The sequence below is a fragment of the Pseudogymnoascus destructans genome (genome assembly GCF_001641265.1).
Source record: "Pseudogymnoascus destructans isolate 20631-21 unplaced genomic scaffold scaffold_13, whole genome shotgun sequence".
In the NCBI taxonomy this organism is placed as follows: Eukaryota; Fungi; Ascomycota; class Leotiomycetes; order Thelebolales; family Thelebolaceae; genus Pseudogymnoascus; species Pseudogymnoascus destructans.
This window is the reverse complement of record NW_020167532.1, coordinates 253,245-270,974: the sequence shown is the minus strand read 5'-3', so window position 1 is coordinate 270,974 and position 17,730 is coordinate 253,245. Positions and strand designations below refer to the sequence as shown.

The window sequence follows — 17,730 nt, the reverse complement described above, 5'->3', positions numbered from 1 at the left end:
GACAGTGTCAGAAATGGATAAATGCCGCTAATCGGTGACTTACGGCAGACCGGACGACTGTACGGGGTCCAGCCAGGCGGGCGCCGCTGTCGCCAAATGCCCCGCCCCTCCTTCTGGTCGCAGCTTATCATCCACAGTCACGCAAGCCACAAAGGGCTCTCTGCTCTTCAAACCACAACACTTACAAACTACATCTAGAAGAATATAAAGTCGCCGGTCGCATCCAGGTGAAATACTACTACTTGGAATACATCACAGTCATTTGAACATCCCCAACGCTCTAAAGTCGACGACGCTGGTAAGCCGGGATCAAGTGCCACCTTGGCAGACCCAGCCGCCGCATCAGCTTTGACAGCATCGTACGCCCAACTTCATCGCGTTTCAACTCTTGCTGGCGCGGCTGTAGCCAGGTCTTACCTGTATACAGCTTCTATCAAGTCTTTGAATGACCCGTTCGACTGAGAAAGACAACAAACCTGCATCTATTATCGCATCGCTGGCTCGGAAACAGTCACCCCAGTCATCATCTCCCTCAGCCACCATTCCGTCCAAGAAGGAAAGGAGAAATGCGGCGGCGAAGGATAACAATGGTCGAGGCGCTACGGCAATAAATATTGCATCTAAAGTACTGTAAGTAAAGACATATGCCAGACCGCCGTTGAAGGCAGCGCCCCGTGAAACAAGGCGCCATACTGATCGTATAACAGAGACGACAATAAGCCAGCAACTCCTTCGCCGCCGCCTTTTACACCACCGGTTTCTGACGTCAAGCCGATAACAACTGCGACAAGTACAAATAGGCCAGGAATAACATCGCCGTTGCTGGACGCTCTACCATCCCCTGACTTTGGCCAGTCTCCGGGGCGGAGCACCACGGAATGGGCCAGAAACATCCCACCGTTCTCGAGCTCTCCAGGTAATCTCGTCAACCCCAGCGACACTCCGCCGACGGTTCCATCATCTTATGATGACAAAAATACACTTGCTGAATGGAATCAACGAGAGCGGAAAGGCGTAAATGGACATAACCCATCCGCGTCCCCACCTAGTTATCGTCGAAGGCCACTAAGCGTACAGATCGATGGGCACAATCCATTTGAGGACAATATGTCACAAAGAGGATCCAGCATGCATCGCAGAAATTCGACTTATTCTCAACAGTCACAGCGCTTTGCCTCCCATCCTCCCCTTCCCCACCAGGCGCAGCCGCATTTCTATGGTGCGCCCGATATCAATTTAGGGCTACCGATTCGCCGCATGGGCTTAAAACCAGGCTCACAGGGTTACTTCTTTGGTTTGGACAGCATTAATACATCCAGAACTGGCTCGAAACACACTGAGAGTGTGGTTATATCTGGGTTTGAAGGAGGCTTGACTGTTAATGCAATTTCGAAGTCGGGACACACCGAGATATCGACTCTCGATGGCCTACGCGGTGGTGTCTATAGCGCGAAGATTTTGCCATGGACAGTGAAAGGCGAGCTCTCCAGCGGCTTTCCTTTGATTGCTGCTGTGGTACATGGACCTGCATTATATGAAAATGATGGCGAACAGGGTTCACCAAATCTTGGAGCCACAGAACCCGCCGAACAGACATTTGGCAGTATCTGCAATTCATCAAGAGGTCATCGTATGCAAGGGGGCTCGACTAAACACTATCAAACAACAGTGGAAGTTTGGTCGTTAAGCACGAAGAGATACGTGGGAACACTTCTCTCTCTTCCAGAGACGATTCTCCCAATACCGATCACAAGCCCGCATTTCGTCCCTCCAGCACCAGCAGGTGCTTTGACGGTAACTGCAGACGCAGGAAATATTGTGGTTTCATCAGGAATCACTGGCGAGCTATGGGTTTTCCGTCAAATAAAGATCGACAACGATTCGTCAATGAGCTTTCGATGCCTAGGCAAGTTCTGGACTACAATTCAACAACCAGCCCCTTATGAGTCATCAACCCAGCCTGATTTCGGGGATGGTGATGGCCAGTTCAATGAAGCCAGGCTGAATAAATTACGTCCAAAGTCGACGTTACTTTCACTACGAGGCCAATGGCTGGCTTACAGCCCTTCTAGTGCAATGAACCAAGTGTCGCTAAGAGCGCGTGTTGACATCTCGAAGTCGAACACTAGAATACCTGGACTGAATACTTTCGCACCGCCACAAATGCCTACGGCTAACTGTGCTGTTGACACGCCCCAGGGAGAAGAGTTCTGGGGCCGTTTGCGACGCCAGGCAGCTCAAGAGGCTATCAAGGGTGCGAAATGGGTTGGGGACCAAGGATCAAGGGTATGGGCGAATTATTGGCATAACCCTACCAATAATGTAAACGGAAGCTGGCAGTCTTCGAACCAGAAGGAACCTCTTCCGGACTTTCCACCCACGCATGGAGCCGCCTTGCAGTACGATACGTCACAGTCGGACCCCGTTCTTATAACAATTGTGGACCTTGGCAAGCTTGCAACGCTTCGGAATACGACATCTGCGACTATGGCCACGTTCAAAGTGCCTCTTGGCTGCAGTTATATGTCATTCTCTCCGACAGGTCTAGCCTTGTTCACCGCAAGCAACAAGGGGGACGTTCAATTTATCTGGGACCTGATGCGGATACAGCATACGAAGTCTTCAGCTTTGCAACCGCAGGCTCCTGGGCCTTCGCAGGGTATACATGTTCGGCAGATTGCTTTGTTTACTCGCCTTACTGTTGCGAGAATTGTCGATGTGATATGGACCATGCCACTTGGTGAAACGATTGCCATGGTCACAGAGCGGAACACGGTACATTTTCTCGACGTGCCACACAACGCCTTCATTTGGCCACCTCTTCGTCATCGCCCGAAAATATCGTCGTCGGTGTACCCATCCAATATTAGAGAGGCTTCTCCTTCGGCAGCTGCAATGGCAAGTAACGTGGCTAATGCAGCTTGGAACCTCACCCAGCCATTCTTAGCACGGCCACGGGGTGCAAGTGGCAGCTTTGGCCCTATTCCAAACCGAACAGGTGCCATTACTGCAAGCCTGACTGCAATTGCTGGCCAAGGTGGGAAGGCAATCGCTTCGGGAATAAGCAAATCGTTTGGTGCAGCGACCGGCACCATTCAACAATTCAGAAGAGCTGGCGACAATAAATTGCATCTTCCACAGACAGCAACAATTTGCTCAGTCGGCTGTGTGAAGTGGCTAGGCGGTCGCGGCAAACAGACATTTGCTGCACTTGTGGATGGCCATGTCAAGATGTATACGATTAAGCACATTAGGTCCAAGAGCAAACCTGGTGTGAACCGTATCCACATCGGAACTGCTCCGGTCGATATCAGGATCCCGTCGATCCCGGATAATAAGATTGCTCCATTGATAAAGCGAAAGCTCGATCTTGCGGACGAAGAGGACCTTGATGCAGGGGAGAACCGCACACTTCTCTCACGTCCTACATCTCTATCTGCAGGAGGCCTCATTTTGGGAACCGAGTCCTCCATCCCTCACGCTGAAATCGAATCGAATGCACCTTATCAGCCATTCCACACGGATCCTCGAGTTACGCTATTTGCATACTCCGAGGTTTCACACCAACTTCTATCTCCGACAACTTCGGCACTGTTTTCTCCCCAGCTTTCTACGGAGAAGGCTAACCGCGCCTCTGGTCAACCATGGGTGTTTGGTGGCCCTATACATGCTGCCAACCTTCACATTGGGAAAGAACACTCTGATGAAGACGCTCTCATGTCATCCGAGTATCACCGCGCTTTACCAGCTGACTCCATGGAGCGAGTCACCACAAGGATCCCAGATGATTTATCGGAGCCCATCGTCAGCACCACCCGCCGGCGGAAGTCCTCACGAACCACTTCTGATCTGCCAGATGATGAAGAGGGTTTCTTTGAAGATGATTGTACTGTGATTGATTTCGCGAGTAACAGGGTCTAAATGCTCAGAAAATCCTCCCAAAAAAAAACTTACGCATCTACGTTTTATTTATTACTCCTAGCATTGGTCGGTCGTTTGGTCATTAGAGAGCATTGGTGGTTCATCGAAATATTTTACTGCTTCAGAGCAACAATTATGCCCCTCAACTGGGCGATACATTTTTGGTGCTTTACATTCGTTATTGGTGGTTATAGAGTTGGACTGCGTGCGTACGTACATATGGCTGCCTGCGTCTGTTCGGTGGTTTGGATTGGATTGGAGAATTTATTGAGATACCTAGGCCAGCTGCACGTCACAGCCCTCACATTATAAAGTTAAATCGATCGTATTTATATCACTCATCGCGTTTTGATACAGTTGTGATCATGAAATGTATATATTATTAACCAGGAACTGGTTCACTGTCTTTATAGGAGGCTCACAAGCCATATAAGCTACAGAGACCTTGAGTATAACCCCCCCAGTATCACATTAATACGCCGTCCAGATTCTAATCGTACTATCTAAGCCATACTCCAGAACCCAATAAGCCAGATCTATCCCATCGCCACCAATTAACAAACTCCATTGTTGCACATCCCAGGGTATCGTGAAGGGAAAAGATTTGAAAACGCCCCATGACAAAACACAGCCCAGGCCATAAGCAGTACACCCCAATCACTGCTCATTACTCCTCGCATAGCTGGCGTCGACGTCTTTAGCCATGCCCATGATAAGCTTCATATGCTCCTCGCGATCGGCCTTCTTCAGCGCCTCTCCAGCCTGCTCCAGGAGCTTCTTGGCAGCAAGTTGCTCTTTCGGACCAAGCTCCGCCGATGCGCCACCATTTGCAACAGTCTCCAGCCCGGCTTTCAGCTTGTTCATAGCGGCACGTTCGTGTGGCGTGCGCGGCAGGCGCGGACGGGCGAGTAGCTCCTCCATGCTCAGATTGTCGTCCTTGGAGGGGTCATAAACACGCAACAGCGGATCATTGGGGTGACCTTCATCGGAGCCCGGGACGACGGTGGCGGCGCTGGCAGCGAGGGTTGTGAGCTTGGAGGAGACCTTGGCGGGGTTGAAGGCTGTGCTTGAGGCAGAGTCGTTGTCGTCGTGCTCGGATTCGCGGCGGGACTGCGAGGGGTCGGGGGTGGTGGCTGTGGTGGTCGCGGGGGAGTCGTTGGCGGAGGCGCTGGAGGAGGAGGAGCTATAGAGGCGCTTCAAGGCGGAGTTGCGGGACATGACGGGTTGGCTAGAGGTGAATTAGAGGTTGTAATGTCACGCCAGAGAGCGGTGCGTACCTTTCGGGGGAAGTGGTCCGAAAGAGAAATGTGAATCCGATAAGGGAATATTGATTTTTAGGAGGTCTATGAAGTTTTTGTCACAGGATGAAGAATCTGTAGAGAGGTTTTCTTGAGGAAAACTTGGTTGTTGTTTTGTGAAGGGAGGTAGAATTAAGAGATTCCGAAATACGCTTGACCTCAATGGCCTGATTGTGATTTAAACTGACCGTCGCGCCAGTTTTATAGAAATTGCCCTACTCGGCAATGCGTCGCGCGATGTGGCATCCGACTTTCTTATCCACTAGCTAGCGGGTATGGAAACGACGGCGTCTCCCAAAAATTAGAGGCTAAAGGCGGGTACAAAGCGACTTCCGCTCATTATCTCCAATCTCTTTTTCGCAATCGAAGATGTGTATATTGGGATCTACAGAACCCTGTCAATCATGACGTCCAAAGTGTCCGATCGTCCGACCCCATACTCTAGTTTCTCTTGGACCCCTTCTGCCCCTTATCCCCTTTCTTGCCGCCAGCTGCCTTCGATCTTGTCGCAGGCTCAACACTAGGCTGCTCAACCGGGTCTCCGGGCAGCGCATGAGACATCCTCGGGATGAACTTGCTGACTCGTTTCTGGTATTCCTTGTACTCTGGGTATTTTTGTGCTGTGACCTTCTCCGTCAACCAAGTGGATCCCTGGAATAAGCAAACCAGACTTAACGCGCCGATTCCAGTCCAGTTATATAGCTGGTCAGTGTTGAAGCACGACCATTGATATAAGACAACCCAGAAGGCTTGCTCGCACGCAAAATTTGGGTGGCGACACAAAGAGAAGAGGCCGCTGACGACGAAGCCTCGCTCTAAGTCTCCTTGTTCGTAACCTTGGGGGACTTTGGCGGTGGCCCTGTATTTCGCCTTTGCACTTTGGAAACCTTCACAGATAAATGTCAGTGTCCACATCAGCCAATATGAATTGAGTACAAACTCCATTGTTGGTGGTCAGCCAGGGCCTCAATCAGGACAAGACCAACAAGGGCTCTGGGGAATAACGTATCGACCTTCGATATCGGCATTTCCATATTCGATACTAGCAGCTGGATATAGGCAGGCGTCGAGATCAAAAGGAGGAGACCAAGTTGCATGCCAGCAATGAAGATGATGTTGAAGACGGGCCATATCGCCGTGCTCCATGAATTGACCTTCTTTTTAATAATCATCCTGGGCATGTTGTCAACATTGTGTAACTGTTACTCAAGCCAGAATATGCTCTCACCATCTGTAATCTTCAGAGCCAATGCTGTAGCCTCCTCGTCTCCAGTAGTTATGAGTTAACCGCACCTATTTCTTTATTAGCCGCTGAGCGAGACTCTTATTCTGGATAACTTACGCTCCAAATAACAACAGCAACTAAAAGGGTATCCAGTCTCTCAGTATCCAGCCCAACCACATGTCCATATGCTACAAAATGCCCAATGAATATCGCCGGCAAGATGCTCCAAAGACGGTCGACCTGCGAATAGTTCCTGTTGACTTCCGACACGATCCACACTATCGGGAATAGGGCCAGCCCCAATGCTAACGCAGATACCAAGGGGTTTGTCGCAATATAAAGCTGAAGGAGCTCATCGCGGTTCCAATATGAGTTGAGGAGCTTTTGGGGCAATTCGTACAGCTGAGGTATGAAGGGAGCGACGGTCTGCGAGAAATCGGCGCACTCCTCGAACGTGGCCACAGCCGGTAATGCCATGGTCGTGGCGACGAGCTGCATCTATCGTATATGTTTACTCTGCGGCTGCGTGTAACACGAGAGATGTCGTTGAGGTCGTGTACAGGCAAATGGGCTCGTGTGCAGTTGGAGACGTGTCGTCATACGCGACATTTATACGGAGCACCGCTTATTGAAAGCTTATCCACAACAACCCTGCTGTACCTGGCTGTAGCTGGACCACTTTATAAACTGCGCGTGTATTAATCACAGTGCAAGCAAGCGCCACTGTCATTTTTGTACAACTGCAGCGCTCCATACTACATACAGGTATACAGGGGTCTGCTTGGTTGTGCCTGCTTGTTCCTCTGGATCCTGTTCCTGCTGACAGGGCCCCCATATAAACCCTTTAAGCATATTTATTTACCCTGCCTGTCGAAATAAAATTTGGCAGACACGCGTTGAATGGTCATACACGCTGCTTTATATCGACGTGGAATCGACACGGGAAACGTCAATATGATATTTGTTCCGGAGATTTCTTAAAGTTATAGCCTCTTAAGACGCGTGGGAGCATGGTATGACAGGAAATCATGGGTCCCACGATCCTTTGCGTGGCGGAGAAGCCTAGCATCGCGAAGGCTGTTGCAGGACATCTTGGCGGAGGATCTTTTGCGACAGTAAGACTGAACCTAAAAGATGCGTATAGCACACTCTCTGCGCCCAATACTGATGATATCTGGCAGAGAAATGTGACTGGCGCCCAGTATACCAAGAACTATGACTTCACTTTCAATTTCGGCCCACCATGGGGAGCGTGTAATGTTACCATGACAAGCGTACTTGGGCATTTGACCGAAGTAGATTTCGGTCCCGAGTTTAAAGATTGGAGATATCCTCCCCCCCGCAAGTTGTTTGACGGTCGTGTTCATGTCAAAGTCCACAATGTAAGCTGCCCAGCGAGACCCGAAGGCAACCACTAACACATCCCAAGGACAAAGCGGCTATTGCAAGGAATATCGAGACCCAAGCCAGGAATGCCAGAATCCTCTTCATATGGACTGATTGTGACCGCGAAGGGGAACATATCGGTAATGAAGTTAGAGAACAGGCAGTCAAAGGCAATTCGTCCATCGAAGTCAAGAGAGCAAAGTTCAGCAACATAGAACGAGTGTAAGATACCGATACCATTCTGTAGTGTATTCTAACATTTCTTAGACACGTCATAAATGCAGCTAAACATCCTATAGACCTTGATAGCCGTCAAGTGGATGCAGTTGCAACTCGCATTGAGCTTGATCTAAGAATCGGTTTTGCATTTACTCGCTTTCAAACTCTCTCACTCCAGTCCCTTGGAGGCCCATTAGGAGGTGCCAAAATTTCTTACGGTAGGCCTTTCCTCCAATTTAATTGCGGAGAGCCCTCTTCTCACGGTTATAACAGGCTCATGCCAGTTTCCCACTCTTGGCTTTGTCGTCGATCGATATTTGAAGGTTCAAAACTTCGTGCCAGAACCGTTCTGGAGTATAAAGGTCACTCATACTCGTGACAATATTGACGCAACATTTCACTGGAATCGGAACCGGCTTTTTGACCGTGCTGCCGTCACAATACTGTTCGAGCGATGTCTCGACGCGAAAGTAGTAAAAGTCACCAAGGTCCAGCAAAAGCCGACCAATCGATGGAAGCCACTACCGCTCACTACAGTTGAGCTGCAAAAAATGGCCAGTCGATTCCTGCGTATGAACAGTCAGACCGCAATGAAAGTGGCAGAGGACCTCTACAACAAAGGAATGATCAGTTACCCCCGAACAGAAACGGATATATTTGACAAGGGCATGAACCTCAAATCACTTGTTGAGAAGCACACACAAGACAACAGATGGGGACCATTTGCCCAGAATTTAGTCAACGGGGGCTTCCACTGGCCTCGTGCAGGGCGAAATGACGACAAAGCACATCCGCCGATTCATCCCATTGCTGCCTACAATGCAGACCGGAATAGTGACGAGGGCCGCCTTTACGAGTTTGTTGTCAGGAGATTCCTGGCATGTTGCTCTGAAGATGCCATTGGAACCGCAACAGATATCGAGCTACAATATGGCCCCGAAGCTTTTCATGCCCATGGAGTTATAGTACTGGAGCGCAATTTCCTGGACGTTTACCCTTATGAGAATTGGACGGGAAATATGCTCCCGAAGTTCACTCTTGGGGAACAGTTCGAGCCGAAAGAAGCCACTCTTACTGATGGCAAGACCGTGTCTCCAGGATATCTTACCGAACCCGATCTTATTGCCTTAATGGACGCCAATGGTATTGGAACAGATGCTACAATGGCCGAACATATAGCAAAAATTAAGGACCGTGGATACGTCATGACACAGTCAAGGGGAGATGGTAATGTGACTGTTAGGGAGGACGGTGCATCAGCAAGAGGCCGAGGTGCTGGCCGTGGTCGAGGCAGAGGGAGGGGGCGGGGAGGGGCTGCTGCCGCTGAAAGTGGAAGGTCAAGCGGAGGCGTGGAGGAATTCATACCAACGACTCTTGGAGTCGCGCTAATAGAAGGATACGACAATATCGGCTTCGAGGAGAAGCTGAGCAAGCCGTTTTTACGGAAGGAACTGGAGCTCCAGCTTAAGGCCATCTGCGACGGTACCAAGACAAAGAACGAGGTTCTGCGTGCCGAAATAGGACTGTATAAACGAGTCTATGACCAGACTGAGGAGGAAGTGGGACATTTGATAGCTGTGAGTTTCTCATTTCTGTGCGATTACGTGATCGGCAATTCAGGAAGCTATGTTACTTAGGGCCAAGTATTGACTATGAATCTAGGCGTGTCGAAGATACATCTTCAATGGCGGAGTACAGTAGGAGGTTTACGACCCACGTTTCGCCAGACATGCGGGGGGGGTGGTGGTTGTATAAAACACGTCTCATCGGCGTTGATCGATGGTGGCGAGCAAAGCGTGCCATTTTATCCGGTCCAGTTCTATCGAAACGTGCCTGATCAACTTGACCCCGCCAAACCATGCATGATGCTGGTTGTCGATTTCCCCTCAATAATAACCGAGCAATCAGGTCTTGACAAGCTAGGAACGTGGGATTTGCAGTGTTATTGTTGGAGCTAGCTAAGGTTTTTGAGAAAGTCCGACGCCGTGGGCGAACTTCGTACGCACGTCATGGCTTGGTTTCAATTATCAATTTCCGTGAGGGAAGTTTGCGATCCGTGGGAATCCAGGCGCACCAAGGGCACGAAATGAGGGCAAGTGGAGAGGGCTCGGATAGATAAAGCAATCAAAACCTCAAGATGAATTACGGGAATTCCCTTTGTGCGCCAGCCGAAGTGGGGAGTGGAGTCCTCGCTGTAAAAAGCAAGGAAACATGCACCGTTACTGAACGTCGTTGTCTTGTTGTCTCGCGGGTTCTAAGGCATCATTATCTGCATTCCTTGCTTTTGCTTTACTGTATGTACTACTCTACTGTCGCTACTAACTTACTCGTAGACTGAGTCCATCTATCAGCTGGTCTCAACTAAAGGACGAATAACGACGCGTTATTCCGGCACACAGCACGCCAACCACCACCACCACCACCACCATGCCACCACCACCATGCCACCACCACCATGCCACCACCACCATGCCACCACCACCATGCCACCACCACCATGCCACCACCACCATGCCATCGAACAGTACTTCTTACCACACTTTCACACGGTAGAATGTGAGGTACCAAGGTATGGCGACTCCCGGTTCGTGACTTAGGGGCCCTTTCTCTCTTACCGCCGGCAAAGGTTGATTCATAAATGTAATACAAGTACGGAGTACTGTTCCCGTATTTATTAGCTGGAGAGATAAGAGTTCTTCCTTGGTCCGCTAATATCCGCCTGTCCGCTTTGTCTCCAACCCAACACTGTACGAGTAAGTTACGCTACGGCACATGTCCCACTCTCAGTACGGAGTACGTACTCCCACATTGACTAACTTACCTGTGTCCGCCTGGATGGTTATACCCTTCCCCTTCCCCCCCCCCTTCCACCCCTTCCATCTCGTCCTTCCATCAACATCACCAAACAATAAGAATCGCACAGCAAACAATCAATCTGCTTCGCATATATCAGCGCTGCCTGAGCTTCAAAGGTCGCTTTACTTGGCCTTATCATCAAGTAAATTCGTACGAAGATAGCCTGTCACCAGAAGACTTGATTCCAGTCGCTTCGCACCAACCCGGTCATCGCGTCCGGCAATCGATCGCCTCGTTTCTTTGGCAAGCCGAGTGAGTCAACCCAACAAGAAATTCCATATCCGAGTGCTTCCAACGCTCGACTCGTGATATTCTTCTTGCGCGCATATCGTACTGGTGGCTAATATTTCGCGCGCGCAATAGAGAAACGATCCCAAGCAACCCTTCTGTCAATATGGCTACGACGAGATCTAGCATTTCCATCGCCTTAAATGGCTCCATGGCAAATGCTCGCGACATAAAGAAGCCCTTGAGTCCAGACGCTTTCACTAGTGGTCTGGCCAAGAGTTTTCCTGCTACGAAAGCTACCCACACCCTCCCTACTCCTCCCAACTCCATCTCTCCGAATCTGCCGCCACACGGCCTCAAGTCGCAAAACTACGGCTCCACTGCCCTAGGTCACCTGGATGCCGTCGAGTCCGACTTTGACCTCCGCGATGGTAGTGGCGGCAGCATGGATTCTCAGAATGGGTTTGAGACGACCGGGTCCATCACCCCAACCCTTCTCGCGAAGCACCACCTTCCCGACATCCTTCTGAACAACGGCCCTCTCGCCATTCGCCACATCATGGGATACCTCACCACCTCCGTTCCTGGATTCTCCAGCATCCCACCAGCCAAGGCTCGACGACTGGTAGTCGGAGCGCTGGAAGGTCGTGGAGGTGGCGACGGCGGCGGACGGGGCGGAGACGTCAAGTTCGAGAAGGTGGGATGGGGAAGATGGGATGCGAGAATGAACGGCCAACCAAGCCGAGAATCTCGCGGACAACAGTCGCCACCCCCCAGCATGCCAACCTACTCGATGGGAATGCCCATCAACAATAACAACTCTGGTGGCAGGGCACGACCCAACGCGCCATCCTCCAGCTGGGCTGGCGACTCTGTGGTCTTCTCCCACGAAGATGACATCGATATGGAGATGGAAGAAGTAGACAAGATGTCACTTGATGGCTCCTGCTCTTCTTCCGAAGCGCCTCCAGACGATGAAATGATGGGAGACGACCCGGAAGACATGACCGACGACGAAGACTGGGCCGCAGTCGGCGCAGTCGCCCTTCGTCAAGCCTCTTACAACGGATCCGTACCTCTTAGCGGACTCAGCTTCCTCAATACTCATGTATATACTGGAGGAGCTGTATCAAACAACTACGGCGGAGCATCTCTCTCGGCTCTGGCAAAATCAGCGCCACTTCGCCATGATCATATTTCCTCTCAACAAGCATCTAACCCCAAGGTCGATTTCAGCTCCCTTGGGATGGCCTCCGACTCCCAGGAGCGTGAGGCCATCGAGGCGCTCTTGCGTCTTGGTTCTGTATAATATCTTAACGGCGTTCTGGTGGTTACGGCAGATGGGAATACCTCCTATACTACGATCTCGCGGCGACGATCGATCGATTCCCATGGTTTTTACGGAATGGCTGTTTTTTTTTTGGTAATGGATTTTTTTAAGGAAACAAGCGCGACTTGTTTTCAGCATCGCCTCTCATAATATATGAGACGGTTCGATGCGCAAATACACAACATTTCTTTTTTTCGACAAATAACATCGATATCTCTCTTCGTCTCTGGTCCGAAACACGACTAGTGGGGACTTCGTACAGGGCTTAAAACACATGGCCTGGAGCCTCACTGTCACCTGCGAATTCAATTTCTTTCCGCCGTCCTGACGCCTTAACTGGCAGCTTCGGGGCGACGTCGCCTTTGTGCGAATTTTATTTATACCACTTTTTATGGTCCCCCGCATGGAGGGATCCGACACTTCTTCAAGACTTTTGTTGCGAATTGGGAGCAGGTTAGGGAACACGGAACTGAAGCGGGCCCCCTTCGACGGTGGCTGGGCGCTTTAAAATGGGAACGGCACGGACGGATGGACAGGGACTGGGAAAAATCCATTCCTTATTACATGATTTATGATTGGAACACAGAACATTCATTTTTTTTTACATGGATATGAGGCTTTTATGGGATGGAGATCGGGGGAGGAGGAGCGGATACTGGAGACCACACAGTCCCTACATAATTTACCCATAATTTTGAGGCTCTCTCGTGGCAGTATTCTGAATAGTAATAATGGTGGTGGTTGAGAGATGGGGGGTTGACGTTTTTTTCCTAGCTGATACGTGCTCGTTTGGGCTTCACTGGGTTTACGTCGGAGTAGGGTATATAGTTTTTAATGCGTCTCGCAAGTCGAGGTGTGTGTGTGTCAATGAGAAGAAACTACTACCCGGCTACTTTATTTGCTATGATTTTGAATGGCCGTGTGACTGCCTGTTTGCCAACTTGACTGTCTCGGAAGGATTGGGGTGCTGTTGGGTTGGGCCGGATACTTGCGGCATATATAGATTGCTGTCGAGGCATTTATGAGGGAATAAATGTATTGGATTCTAGTGATTTTATGATTACTCATAGTGATGACATCAATCTGGTTCGGATTAATACTGAGCTACTATTAAATTACAAATATTTGTATGTCTTATTAAACTTCTGGGATGGTATTTTTTTATATATTTTATTCTAATAATAATCAATAATATAAAATTTAATCACGACCACCATATAAAATAGCCGCTGTGAAGCTGTAATAAACAAATATATATTTCTTAAACTCAAAAACGACCCTCCCAAGCATGTCCACAAGAACTACATACCAAACGCAGAACCATCACTCTATTACTGGGGGAAGGGGGTCATTTTTCTCGTGCAACAGCACAGTCGGGCTGTTCGAACACCTTCTAGGCGACGCTGCACTGTCGTTCTACTGCACGAAGTCTTCGAAGCGTTGATTCCACATGTATCTATGAGATGGATTTAATCTCCAGCCCCTTTCCACCCCCAAGTACCGTCCGAGCCACCAATCCCAACCATACACTCCCAGCTTCCCCGAGACCCCAGGCATTCCGGCGCGCATAATCCACCTACAAGCGCGCCGAAAGCCAAACCCCATACCAAACACTCGCGCCCAAGCTAACCAAGTTCAACAGCGCGCTCGCACCATGCACACGCGCAAACGTCTTATTGAGCCCAAGCATCTCCTTACTATGCGGCGCCGGATCAATACTCTTCTTCCCATCCTTGATCTCCTGCGCCTTCCTCAGCCTTATCAGCTCCGACGTCTTCGGGCCCACGAACACGAGATTGAGGAAGCCGCACACGAACGCCGTGGTCAGGGGGTACAGCACGCTCCAGTGGTTTGCGGGGGCGAGGGCGCCGTGGTAGGAGGAGGGGCCTAGGTTGGCGCCGGGGTAGGTTAGGGCCATGAGGAGGGGGAGGGCGGTTTGGAGGGTGAAGTAGCGGGGGAAGACGCGTTGTTGGAGGGCGGAGAATTGGGAGCGCTCGAGGGTTTGGTAGGCGGTTATGCCGCTGACGAAGGTCTGTGCGGGGGTGTTAGTTGGGGGGAGTGATGGGGGGGTTGGGGATGGTGATGGGGGAGGTGTTGGGAGGGATTGATAGCTGATGGTGTGATGGTGAAATGTTTTCGAGAGACGGGATCTATGTTATGTTACTTACCTGCCAGACCTGCGCGCCGAGGTGGGTGCCATATCTGAATCTGTCAGTAGGAGCCCAAACACCGGCCTGACGAATGACTTACGCAATGATATGATACGGAGCCAAAGTGTTAAAGATTGAAACGTCGGCCATTTTGGAGTTTGAGTGAAGCTGTATGTATGTTCAATTGATGCTTCGTTGCGGGGAGGGGACTGGATTAAGGAGCAAGAAGTTGGAGCCGATGCCCAAGAAGATCCACTATAAAGTGGGAGCCGTCATCAGCCGTTATCCGAGGCAACCAAACTGTCTTATCTGCACGTGAGACCGTGACACAATGGTTAATTGGACGCGTGAGATAACGCGTTTGCCTAGCCCAGCCATCTATCGAAATCCTTCAATCATCGACAGGTTTCCATTTCGCTTCCAGGGACTCTGGGTTTTAATCTGCTTTTTAACAGCTCAGTTTTTTTATGTGATAGAAGAACACAGTAGCATAACTCTGCCTCGGCAAGATGTCGGGCAAGGAGGCAACCATCTTCGTCGTTGACCATGGCGCTTCCATGGGCAGGAAGAGCAATGGAAGAAACGAAAGCGACCTGGACTTTGCGATGAGATATGTCTGGGATTCTCTTGCTACGATTATGATCACTGGACGGACTACTCTCACAGTTGGAATTGTTGGGTTTAGGACCGATGAGACGAACAACGCCTTGGAGGGGGAGGAAGGGTACAACAACATCTCCATTATGCAGCCTCTAGGACCCATAAAAGTGCCGGATCTGAAAAAACTGCAGAAGAGTGTCAAACCAAGCAAGTCGGATGTGGGAGATGCGGTTTCGGCGATCATAATTGCTATTGATATGATGGAGCGATTCACGAAGAAGTTGAAGTATGCGAGGAAGATTGTTCTGGTCACCAATGGGACGGGCTTGATGGACTCTGATGATCTGGATGAGACGTCTTCAAAGCTGAATGAAGATGGCATAGAATTGGTAGTCTTGTGAGCTTCGATGGGCCCCAATGTCTCATCTGGTGGCTAACATAATACTAGGGGCGTTGACTTTGATGACCTCGAGTTTGGCTTTAAGGAGGAAGACAAGGATTCGCTGAAGGTTATTTTATCTTGGTCCATTGTTTACAATTCTTGCTGACACAATTTAGGCTGGCAATGAGAAGGTTTTGAGAAGTCTTGCGGACAAATGTGAAAAGTCAATATTTGGCACTGCGGCAGAGGCGGTCCAGGACTTATCCATACCGCGCGTCAAGGATTACAGACCGTATGCGACTTTCAAGGGCCAGCTCACGTTAGGGGACCCTGAGAAGTACGATACCGCTATGTGTATTGATATCGAGCGCTATTTCCGCACCAAGGTCGCCAAACCGCCTTCTGCCAGCAGTTACGTTGTGGCGGAAATGGCTGGTGACAACGAGGGCGATGTTAAGATGGAAGACATTTCAGCCCAAGGTGATGCACTTACCTCGGTGAAGAATGCAAGGACATACAAGATAGTGGATGAGTCTGCGCCTGGCGGGAAGAGAGATGTCGACAGAGATGATCTTGCTCAAGGGTTCGAGTATGGCCGGACCGCAGTTGCTATCGCCGAGTCAGACCAGAACATAACGAAGCTGGAGACAGTGGCAAGCTTCTCGATCGTAGGATTCATACCAGCCGAAAGGGTCAGTAGCATTTTGCCAAACGGCTATCACTTTATCTTGGCGCATATTCTGACATACCTCCGTAGTACGAGCGATATTTCAACATGGGCGAAAGCTGTGTTACTGTTGCTGCGAGGTCGAATGAAAAGGCTCGACTTGCGCTCTCATCTCTCGTTCATTCACTTGCAGAACTGGAGTCATATGCCGTCGCTCGCATCGTCTTGAAAGACGGTAAAGACCCCCAGCTTGTCCTCCTGTCGCCATCCATCGAGCCAGACCTCGAGTCTCTGATTGACGTGCCTCTTCCCTTCGCCGAGGATGTTCGCCTGTACCGATTCCCTCCACTTGACCGCGTCATCACACTATCTGGCCAGACCATGACCAAACACCGCAACCTCCCTACAGATGATCTCACCAGGGCCATGTCAGCCTATGTTGACGCCATGGACATCTCAACATTTGGCAAGGATGACGAGGGCAACCCCGTAGAATACATGGCCATCGAAGACACATACTCTCCCGTCCTCCACCGCATCAACCAAGCCATCCGTCGCCGCGCCGTGCAACCCGACGAGCCGGTCCAACCTCCTCCCGAAGTTCTCATGAAATACTCGAAACCCCCAGCCGATCTCGTCAAGGCCAGCGCAACTGAGCTTGAAGCCCTCATCAAAGCCGCCGACGTCAAGAAAGTGCCACCGAAGGCCAAGGGCCGCCGCGCAAAGGAGGCCATCAAGCCCCTGTCAGGTCTCAATGTCGACGCCCTGCTCAGCCGCGAGGAGAGGTCCGAAATCAACTCTGATAATGCTATTCCGGAATATAAGCAGCGTCTTGGCACGGCAGAGGATATCACAACGATCGAATCAGCCAGCAAGGAGATGGATGGGATCATACGCTCCTTGGTCGAGCATAGCCTCGGCGACAGCGGTTATGGGCAGGCTATTGCGAATTTGGGTGTGATGCGGGACGAGCTGGCGAGTCTGGAAATGCCGGAGGTGTATAATTCGTTTATACGGCGACTGAAGGAGGATCTACTGAAAGAGAAGTTAGGGGGTGATCGGAGAGAGCTGTGGTGGGAGATTAAGAAGGCGAGGCTTGGGTTGGTGGACAAGCGGAAAACGGAGGTTAGCACGGTGAGCGAGGAGGAAGCAACGGAGTTCTATGCTGTGACGAGCGATATACCGATGCGTGCGAAATAGTTAATTTTGCTACTGTGCTTGTTCGATATGTAAGACCACATTGAGGAATTCGATGTTCTAGCCATAGTACTTGTGTGCAAAGCTGGGAATTGATGATGCAATTAAAGACAGCAAACTTGATGCTTTTATCTTAATTTTTGAGTAACGAGCTTGTTGAAGAGCTCCAATAATATCTAGGTCATTAAAGGGGTTATTTTTCTTTACATATGTTATAAGCAACCCGATCCTCATAGAAATGAAATGGAGCCATCGTGCCAAGGTTTGTCAG

At 50.2% G+C, this 17,730-nt stretch overlaps 7 protein-coding genes across 7 annotated transcripts; 4 read left to right on the top strand and 3 right to left on the bottom strand.

Moving 5' to 3' along the window:
* Positions 1-16: 16 nt before the first annotated feature.
* Positions 17-4,226, top strand: VC83_05270 (uncharacterized protein). Its single transcript, XM_024468892.1, has 2 exons — positions 17-630; positions 708-4,226. The coding sequence occupies exons 1-2, from the start codon at positions 446-448 to the stop codon at positions 3,919-3,921; spliced, it is 3,399 nt and encodes a 1,132-aa protein (XP_024323371.1). The 5' UTR covers positions 17-445; the 3' UTR covers positions 3,922-4,226.
* A 352-nt stretch (positions 4,227-4,578) lies between these two features.
* Positions 4,579-5,139, bottom strand: VC83_05269 (uncharacterized protein; the record flags this gene model as incomplete). The annotated part of the gene is made up of 1 exon (XM_024468891.1): positions 4,579-5,139. The coding sequence occupies one exon, from the start codon at positions 5,137-5,139 to the stop codon at positions 4,579-4,581; it is 561 nt and encodes a 186-aa protein (XP_024323206.1).
* Positions 5,140-5,660: 521 nt separating this feature from the next.
* On the bottom strand, positions 5,661-6,921 carry VC83_05268 (uncharacterized protein; the record flags this gene model as incomplete). The annotated part of the gene is made up of 4 exons (XM_024468890.1): positions 5,661-6,106; positions 6,160-6,392; positions 6,448-6,512; positions 6,562-6,921. The coding sequence occupies 4 exons, from the start codon at positions 6,919-6,921 to the stop codon at positions 5,661-5,663; spliced, it is 1,104 nt and encodes a 367-aa protein (XP_024323205.1).
* A 235-nt stretch (positions 6,922-7,156) lies between these two features.
* Positions 7,157-9,601, top strand: TOP3 (DNA topoisomerase; the record flags this gene model as incomplete). The annotated part of the gene is made up of 6 exons (XM_024468889.1): positions 7,157-7,559; positions 7,626-7,826; positions 7,874-8,052; positions 8,098-8,267; positions 8,323-9,531; positions 9,597-9,601. The coding sequence occupies exons 1-6, from the start codon at positions 7,473-7,475 to the stop codon at positions 9,599-9,601; spliced, it is 1,851 nt and encodes a 616-aa protein (XP_024323208.1). The 5' UTR covers positions 7,157-7,472.
* Positions 9,602-10,937: 1,336 nt separating this feature from the next.
* Positions 10,938-13,384, top strand: VC83_05266 (uncharacterized protein). Its single transcript, XM_024468888.1, has 2 exons — positions 10,938-11,157; positions 11,269-13,384. Exon 2 carries the CDS (start codon positions 11,300-11,302, stop codon positions 12,440-12,442), a length of 1,143 nt encoding a protein of 380 aa, XP_024323207.1. The 5' UTR covers positions 10,938-11,157; positions 11,269-11,299; the 3' UTR covers positions 12,443-13,384.
* Positions 13,385-13,692: 308 nt separating this feature from the next.
* VC83_05265 (uncharacterized protein) lies at positions 13,693-14,819 on the bottom strand. Its single transcript, XM_024468887.1, has 3 exons — positions 14,714-14,819; positions 14,632-14,665; positions 13,693-14,495 (listed from the first exon to the last, which is right to left on the bottom strand). Exons 1-3 carry the CDS (start codon positions 14,761-14,763, stop codon positions 14,040-14,042), a joined length of 540 nt encoding a protein of 179 aa, XP_024323210.1. The 5' UTR covers positions 14,764-14,819; the 3' UTR covers positions 13,693-14,039.
* Positions 14,820-14,989: 170 nt separating this feature from the next.
* KU80 (ATP-dependent DNA helicase II subunit 2) lies at positions 14,990-17,640 on the top strand. Its single transcript, XM_024468886.1, has 4 exons — positions 14,990-15,610; positions 15,662-15,722; positions 15,772-16,287; positions 16,353-17,640. The coding sequence occupies exons 1-4, from the start codon at positions 15,123-15,125 to the stop codon at positions 17,460-17,462; spliced, it is 2,175 nt and encodes a 724-aa protein (XP_024323209.1). The 5' UTR covers positions 14,990-15,122; the 3' UTR covers positions 17,463-17,640.
* The last annotated feature ends 90 nt before the right edge of the window (positions 17,641-17,730 follow it).